Raw genomic sequence first — 9,273 nt, 5'->3', positions numbered from 1 at the left:
CTATGCTTTGGAATAGTTTGAGTAGGATTGGTATCAGTTCTTCTCTGAATGTTTTGTAGAATTCTCTGGTGAAACCGTCTGGGCCAGGACTTTTTTAGTTGGTAATTTTTTGATGATCTGTTCAATTTCTTCTTTTGTGATGGACCTATTCAACTTTTCCACATCAGTCTGTGTTAGTTTAGGTAAATGGTGTGTTTCTAGAAGTCTGTCCATTTCTTCCAGATTTTCAAATTTGTTGGAGTGCAGTTCTTCATAGTATCCTGATATCATCCTTTTTATTTCAGTTGGTTCTGTTGTGATGTCACCCATTTCGTTTCTTATTCATGTTATTTGTATTCTCTCTCTCTTTTCCTTTGTTAAATTTGCCAGAGGTTAGTCAGTTTTATTGATGTTTTCAAAAAACCAACTTCTGGTCCTATTTATTTTTTCTATTGCCTTTCTATTTTCTGTTTCATTAATTTCTGCTCAATTCTTGATTATTTCCTTTCTTCTGGTGACTGTGGGCTTTTCTTGCTGTTCTTTTTCTAATTGTTGGAGATGTTGGTTTAAAGTGTTGATTTTGGCTCTTTCTTCTTTTTTGATGTGTGCCATTATTGCTATAAATTGGCCTCTGATCCCTGCTTTTGCTGTGTCCCAAAGATTTTGGTATGTTGTGTTTTCATTCTCGTTTGACTCAAGGAATTTTTTAATTTCTATTTTTATTTCTTCTCTTACCCAGTCTTTGTCTAGGAGGGTATTGTTCACTTTCTATATGTTTACTCTTTTCCTGTTGATCTTCCTATTGTCGATTTCTGATTTGATAGTGTTATGATCTGAGAAGATGCTTTGCAGTATTTCAATGTTTTTAAATTTATTAAGGCTTGCTTTATGGCCTAACTTATGGTCTATCATGGAAAAAGTTCATGTGCACTGGAGAAGAATGTATATTGTGTTGCTGTTGGATGAAGTACTTTGTAGATATCTATAAGGCCCAGTTGGTGGAGTGTATTATTTAGCTCTTCTGCATCTTTATTGAGTTTTTTTACACTTTTTCTCTTTCAAAGAATGTGGTGTATTAAAATCTCCCACTATGACTGTGGAGTCATCTGTTTGGCTTTTCAACTCTTTTAAAGTCTGATTTATGTATGTTGGGGCCCTTTCATTGGGTCCATAGATATTTATTATGGTTATATTTTCATCATCAATTGATCCTTTAATCATTATATAATGTCCTTCCTTGTCTCGTATGGTGGTTTTTGTCTTCAAGTCAATTTGATCAGAAATTAATATTGCCACTCCTGCTCTCTTACAGTTGCCATTTGCTTGATATATCTTTTTCCAACCTTTGATTTTTAGTCTGTTTTTGTCTTTATCTCTAAGGTGTGTCTCTTGTAGGCAGCATATTGATGGGTTTTGTTTTCTTATCCAATCTGCAGCTAATTCTCTGTCTCTTGAGTGATGCATTCAATCCGTTAACATTCAGTGTAATTATTGACAAGTATGATTTGGTTGCTATCATTTTGGTATGTGTTTTTTCATGGTGTCCCTGGTTTCTTTGTTCCATATTATTTTCTGTGCTGAGCTCATTGTGTTTATGAGTCCTGTTATCCTTTCCTGTGTTGCTGTGTTTTAGTATTTGCTGGGTATTTGTGCTTGTCCTCTTTTTTATTGTAATATGAAATTTTTCATTATTCTTTGAGGTTACCCTATGATTTATAATTTTCTCCCCGAGTTTAGAACAGTCCATTCTGTCTTGCAACTCTCTTAATTTTCTCACCATTTAGAAATTCTGTAACTACACAGTCTTTTCCCTCTTTTTGTTGGTAGTTGTCCTCACTTGCCAATTGATATCTCTGGTTCCCTGTTTACAATCTTGTAAGCTCATTTTATTTTGGCTATGTCCATATCTGTGGTTTCTGGGATATATCATCTGGTATATTAATGGTCTGTTGATATTTGCTATTTTTGGTTCTCTGATCAAAGTATTCCCTTTAGTGTCTCTTGTAAGGTTGGTCTGGTTTTAACAAATTCCCATAGTTTCTGCTTATCTGGAAATCTCCTAATTTCACCATCATATTTGACGGACAGTTTTGCTGGGTATGTAATTCTTGGTTGAAAATTTTTCTCTTTCAGGGTTTTATATGTACCATTCCATTGTCTTCTTGCTTGCATGGTCTCTGCTGAGAAATCAGAGCTTATTCTTACTGGCAGAATGGTGGTTTTATTCTTACTGGCAGAAGGTATAAACTAGGACCTTTTCAGTCGTGTAGTGCAGGTACAGAGAGTTCTTGGGATTACTGGAGAGCAGAACCTCTTCTTAGGCCCTCGGAATCTGGTAGAGCGCTGTCTCTTTAGGTTGTCTCTAGCTGCTGGTTACGTTTTGATTTGTTTTGTCTTGGTTTTATGGTTTAGTATTTTGAAAAGGTGAAGCTGGTGTATTTTATTTTATTATTGATTCCGGTGTGTTGGGTTGCTCTGCTGTTTTCTTTGTGATGGTGGAATCACTGTGTGTAGTGTGGATATGTGTTTCTGTTTTTCGTAAAGAGGGTTTAGAGTTCGAAGCGGGAGGTTTTATGGTAATTGCTGAATATGGTTTCTTTTATTGAATGAGTGAAGTTATTGGCGGAGAAGGTGGGAGCGGAAGAAGGAAAGCTTGGTGTTGCTAGGGTCGGTTTCTAGGGCTTTGAGCAGACTATTATTGATGACATATTTATTTGCAAGACCGCAGCTCAACCTCAGGAAGATTCCTATTGTTAGAGGTTCGCAAATTTCCGCCAATTTCAGGCACACTCAAAGACCCCGCCTCCGCAGCCCCACAGCACCAAAGCACGGCTCCAAGGCAAGATTCACAGGACCACGCTCAGCTGCGGTTTCTTTGCTCTCTGTGCCCTGTCTGCCCACGGTGCTGACACAATCCCGCCAAACCGCTAATTGCCGTCTCTGGAGTTTGTGATACCACCCACCTGTGGCGTCAAAGATGCAAGCATTTTCAAGTGTGTTGGAGTCAGGGGAGTACCTGCTAGTGACCTGCGGTCCTGATATCCTTGGCAAGGAAAAGCACGGTGTCTCCCAGTCTGACCCAAGCCTGCTCTGTGATCCACTGAGAGGGGAGGGAGCTGGCCATTCTGGCGCAACATTGAGATCTCCGCCTGAATCTCAGGAGTGGTGCTCGTGCCCGCCAGCACCTAGACGAGCCAAGTTACCAACAAAATCAGCTGCTGGAGGCAGATGTCTGCCGCTGCCTGCTGGAATATTGGAGTGGTCGCTGGTATGCTGCTATAAGGTGACTTCCTTCTTGGCTTGAGGATCTCAGGCGGTCGCCCTCGCCCGGCAGACAGTGACTGCCCCAGAAAAGTTTGCAGTGGTCTCTCTTGGGTGCCCGTCTGTCCTCCGCTACTGGCTTTTTCCTAAATAATCTCCCTCTGCCTTTCCTCTAATTCTGCTTTTCTGTGTTTGGTGCACTGTGATTCAGTGAGCTGTTCAGATCACCAAAGTTGCTAATTCAAACTGTTGTACCAAGTTTTCAAAGTCCTGAGATGCCAGAGGGAAAAAAAAGTGTGCTACTCACTGGCAAGACTCCATTTTGAATCCCCAACATCTGATTTCTTGACTGTTGCTTCCATGGGTGTTGACTGTGGATCCAAGTAAAATGATATCTTTGACAACTTCAGTCTTTTCTCCATTTTTTGTGATGGCACTTACTGGTACAGTTGTGAGGATTTTCGTTTTCTTTATGTTGGGATGTAATGCATACTGCAGACTATAGTCTTAGGTCTCCATCAGTAAGTGCTTCAAGTCATCCTAACTTTCAGTGAGCAAAGTTGTGTCATCTGCATAACATAGGTTGTTAATGAGTCTTTCTCCAATCCTGATGCCATGTTCTTCTTCCTATGGTCCAGCTTCTCGGATTATTTGCTCAGCAAACAGATTGAATAAGTCTGGTGAAAGGTGTATATTCCCAGAGATGGTATGCCAGTTTTTAATTTTATCCGCAATGCATAAACATATCCCTGTTATCACTACCTTGTCGGCACTGGTTTTATAGATTCTGGATGTAAGACCTTCGTTGTAAATGTGACTTACAAATAGTTTCTCCCAGTTTGTGGGCGAAATGCATCACCTTTTTTGTCATGGGTTTTGCTTTTGATGTCATACCTAGGAATCCTTGTAACACAAAATCACAAAGATTTTCTCCTATTTCCTTTAGAATTTTTGTTGTTTTCAGTTTTATATTTAAGCTCATGATCTCTTTTGTGTTACTGTTTGCATACGGAAGGAGCTATGGGTCAAGATTTTTTTCTTTCTTTTTTTTTTTTTGGTGATTAGCAAAAAAAAAAAAAAAAATAGGAGCCCTGTTGGCTCAAAGTTAAGCACTTAGCTGCTAACTGAAAGGTTGATGCTCAAACCCACCTGTGTCACTGTGGAAGAAAAATACCAGGTGATCTGGTCCTGTGAAGGTGACCTCCCAGGACTACAATCTGGAGCAAGTGCATTCTGTCACCTGAGGTTGCCGGGAGTCGGGGTTGACTCAGCGGCACATGATAACAAGAGTGAAAGATTAGGAACCTTCCTGCTCTGGAAAGAAAGTGAGAGGAACTGATGGATCAAAGGCCTGTGTGTTGTTAGAGAAGAGGGGATGAGTTTGCCTTTGGTAGTTATATAAGATCTTCTTGAACAACATTATAAATATGTGTGTGTGTGTGTGTGTGTGTGTTAGGCTGGGTTCTCTAGAGAAACAAAAACCAGCAAAGCTTATATATAGAGAGAGAGAGAGAAATTTATCTTAGCAAAATGGCTCACAAACGTATAGAAGCCGGCAAGTCCAAAGTCCCTGGAGGAAACATCGGGCTGGAGGCAGCCTTAGCCTCCTCAACCGCAGGGGGCTGAGAAATTCAAGGCTGGTAGGCAGTCAACTGGCTGTTGACTCCAACGAAAGACGAATCCAAGATCTCCAGGCCGAGCGTGGGCTGCTTACTCACGGAAGGTTGTAGTCAGCACACCAGGTTCCAATCCCTCCAAGAATGTCTCTCTTCCCACGATGTCCCTGGATATCCTGGAAGCAGGCCACACCCCTAGGGAAACTACCCTTGGGCAGATTGGCCACTTAGAACACAGTCATCCGATCCCATCATGGGAACAACCACACAGAACCGGGGTCCAGCCAAGTTGACACACAGCTCCAACTATCACAATATAAATATATAATATATATAAATATATAACATATATGTATAAATATATATATATAATAGGAGCTCTGGTACCATAGTGTCTAAGGCACTTGACTGCTAACCAGAAGGCTGGCGGTTGAAACCCACCAGCCACTCCTTGGAAGGAAGGTTGGGCGATCTACTTCCATAGTGATACTGCCTTGGAAACCCAAGGAGGGGTCGCTATGAGTCGGTCCGATTCGAGGGCATATAATAACAACAACAACAACAACGTATATAATGTTATTTAAGAAGATCTTATATAACTACCAAAGGCAAACTCAATATAAAGAAAACAAAAATTCTCACAACTGGACCATGGACAGCATCATGATAAATAGAGAAAGGATTGAAGTTGTCAAAGTTTTCATATTACTTGGTTCTACAATCAACGCCAATGGAAGCAGCAGTCAGGACATCAGATGACATATAGCACTGGGCAATCTGCTCCAAAAGACTTCTTTCAAGTGCTGAAGAGCAAGGGTGTTTCCTTGAAGACTAAGATGCAGGTAACCTAAGCCATGGTATTGTCAGTCATGTCACAGTGAGAGCTGGACAATGAGGAAGACCGAAGAAGAGTCGATGCCTTCAGATAGTGGTGTTGGCGCAGAATGCTGGAAGTTCCCTAGACTGCCAGAGGAATGAACGGGTGTGCTGTGGAGGAAGTGTGGCCAGAATGCTCCTTGGAGGCGAGAGTGGCCAGACTTGGTCTCACCTACTTTGGTCATGTTGTCAGAAGAGACCAGTCCCTAGAGAAGGATGTCATGTTTGGTAGTGTGGACACACGTGTGCACGCACACACTGCCATCGAGTCGTGTCTGACTCACAGCGACCCCTCCTTGGGTTTCTGAGACGGTATCGCTACAGAAGTAGATTGCCCACCCTTCCTTCCGACGGTAGTGTGGAGGGTCAGTGAAAAAGAGGAAGGCCCTCAAAGAGATAGGTTGACCAAGGCTGTAACTATGGGTTCAGGAATAGCAGGGATCGTGAGGCTGGCACAGGAGCAGGCATTGTTTCGTTCCACTGTGCGTAGGGTCACTGTGAGTGGTGGACAACTGGACAGCACCTAACAACAACATGTATGACATGGGATGCAATACAGGGCAAATTATTGCTACCTCCTCTTATCTTAGGAGCTGGTGGGTAGTGCCTAAGGCATTTGACTGCTAACTAGAAGGCTGGAACCCAGTCCTTGAAAGGAAGATTGGGCAATCTACTTCTGTACAGATACTGCCTTGGAAACCCAAAGAGGGGTCGCTGTGAGTCAGAATTGACTCCACGGCAATGAGTTTGGTTTTGAGTTTACTCTTATCTTGAGTCTGCTTCAGGGCACACCTCAAATTAGTAGATGAAAGTTGTTGGAAACCACTTGGGTTATTTAAGGGATGGATTTGCTCATTTCACCTGGACAATTAATGTAATTGCATTAATTAATGCGCTTATTTATACAGCAAGCATTTTTGAGGATGTAAGAAGCACAGAGGGGCCTGGGAGGGATGGTGTAAGTTATCGGCTGCCAAGCAGAATGTCAGTGATTCGAGCCCACCAGCCGCCACATGAACCTCTGTCTCCTTTGCCATGAGAGCAGAAGCACTAGATGGTGCCCAGCTCCCATGACCAAATGTTTTGATCTAGGATGCTGTAGAAGAATCTTCATCAAAAGGGGGGTGGGAATGGAAGAGACTTTCCTGCAGGAGAAGGATGAGGCAGTGTGCTTCCTTTAAGATTACAGCCTCGGAAACCCTGTGGGGCAGTTCTCTGTCCTCCAGGCCTGCTATGAGTCCGAATGGACACAATGGGAAGGTACAAAGTCCTGTACAAGATGCTGTTAGGAATTAATTTGTTTCTGTGGGCTCCGTGAATCAGGTGTCTGCAATTAATGTACAGTTTCTGGGATCATAGGGAATCAAAGTAATTAACTTTCTGGAAGCACAGCGTTATCATTAAGTAAGAATCATCTGTCACTGTTAAGTGTCTTGGGTTCTTGTTATGGTACCTTCCTTCCAGTTGATTCCAAGTCATAGCGACCACGTGTTACGGAGTGGCACTGCCCCTAGAGATTTCCTGGCTGTTGTTTTTGTAAGACCAGATCACCCGATCTTTCTCCTGCCAAGCTGCTCCTGGGTTTGCACCACAGCTTTCCAGGTTTACAGCTGAGGTACCATTTACTTAACGTGCCACCAGAGTTTCTTGGGAATATACTAATAATGTTAACTGACGGACTTTGATGAATAAGAAAATTGTGTCACGGATATGGCTTGGAGATGTTTGTAAAATCAGTGTTCTCTCAGGATGGGCCACGCCACCCGCCCAGCCCTGGTCACTGGTTGTGTTCTCTCCGCAGGTCATCAGCTCTATGAGTTCCCTGTCTGAGTACTGTCTGCCGTCTATTCTGCGCACGCTGTTCGACTGGTATAAGAGGCAAAATGGAATCGAGGACGAATCACACGAATACAGACCAAGAACAAGCAATAAAGCCAAAAGGTACCTTTGTGTTGTGTAAGGAGTGTCTTTCTTTTTCTCTTTCCTCCTCCTCTTCCTTTTTTTTTTTTCTCTTTTATCTTTGTGAAATGTACACAAGAAGGGATACACTGTTTCCATACGTTCCAGTGTGTACAGTTCAGAACCATTGGTTATGTTCTCCAGTGGTGCTTCTGTGTCCACTATTCTCTTCTGTGTTCTTCCGCCAGCGTGGACACAGAGCCACTGCCCCTAGGCTCCCTATCCAACCTTTCAGGATACTGTTCCCGATTTGATCCCACTTAGATAAATCTTTGAAACAGTGCATGCTCAGGGAGACATACTGGATCCAAGCTGGCTTCCAGCACAAGATTTGGTTGGAGGTTCGAGGTGTAAAGATTATCTGTGAGGTGCCTGGGGTCTTATAAGCTTGCAGGGGGCCATCCGAGGTATAGCAGTAGGTCTTCTGTTCATCAGCAATAGCAGAGAAAGGAGGGGAGGCAGGAATCAGAGGAGGGAATGCTGCCACATGAACCGCTGCCTCCTTTACCATGAGAGCAGAAGCACTAGGTGGTGCTTTGATCTCGGAGGCTGTAGAAGAATCTTCATCAAAAGGGGGGTGGGAATGGAAGAGACTTTCAAATTCCCGATGGAATCCAGACATTCTGGATCCATGGAGGCTGGATGACTACCTGAAATGATTGTCCTGAGAGAATCCTTAAACCTTTTCTTAAGAACCATAAATCAGGAGTGTTGTGTGGCTTGTGGGTGTTCTGCTTCTAACCACAGATCCCTCGCAGGCACTTGAGGGACCACCCCATCTGTAGCACGTTTTTTAAACTGGTCTCTGCCACCTGTTAGAGGTTGGAAATTCATTGTTGTTGTTGCCTGTTGCTGTTGAGTCAATTTTGCCTCATACCAACCCTGGGACAGAGGAGAACTGCCCCCATAGGGTTTCCTAGGCTGTAATCTTTATGTGAATAGGTTGCCACATGTTTGTTCCAAGAAGCCACTGGGTGGGTTTGAACCTCCAACCTTTCGGTTAGTGGCTGAGTGCTTAACTGGTGCACTTCCGGGGCTCTCTGAAAACTCAGCGAGGGCTTCAGGTCACCCTGTTACCTGCTCCTTTCCTGTGCCCTCTCTCCAGCCGATACCCTGGTCTGCATGACCTCCAGGGGCTGCCTGGGGGATGTGTCAGCCCTGGGTCGAGTGAGTCACTTTGAGTAGCCAGTGCCCGGTGGTCAGAAGGACTCTGGACTGGAAGCTAGTGGGGCTCCTAGGGCCACCACTAGTTAGCCACGTGACGTTGGGTCATTGTGCACCGCTGTGTGCCTCTTCATCCGTCTCGAGATGTTTGCTCTGCTGCAGCAAAATCTTCTGAGTCCTCAAACCTTCAATAAATGATGACATACATTTGCACTGGCGATGCAGTGGCTACAGCACTCAGCTGCTAACCAGAAGGGCAGTGGTTCAAACCCACCAGTGGCTCCATGGGAGAAATATAAGACGGTATTCTTCCATAAACATGACAGCCTTGGAAACCCTGTGGGGCAGTTCCACTCTGTCCTCTAGGGGCGCTGTGGGTCAGAATGGACTCCACGGCAGTGGGTGTGGTTTGGGCTTT

At 43.7% G+C, this 9,273-nt stretch overlaps 1 protein-coding gene across 1 annotated transcript in view; it reads left to right on the top strand.

Moving 5' to 3' along the window:
- The window catches only part of FRY (FRY microtubule binding protein), a 571,437-nt gene that overhangs the window by 241,638 nt on the left and 320,526 nt on the right, over positions 1-9,273 (top strand). The window contains exon 5 of the mRNA XM_042782984.1: positions 7,534-7,673. Within this exon, the coding sequence (XP_042638918.1) occupies positions 7,534-7,673 (140 nt within the window). The remainder of the gene's footprint in view (positions 1-7,533; positions 7,674-9,273) is intronic.

Source organism: Orycteropus afer, unplaced genomic scaffold, assembly GCF_000298275.1.
Source record: "Orycteropus afer afer isolate SDZICR_OR568_19922 unplaced genomic scaffold, OryAfe1.0 scaffold00558, whole genome shotgun sequence".
Lineage (NCBI taxonomy): Eukaryota > Metazoa > Chordata > Mammalia > Tubulidentata > Orycteropodidae > Orycteropus > Orycteropus afer.
Note: the sequence above shows the minus strand (reverse complement) of the source record. Positions and strands in the feature narration are given on the sequence as shown.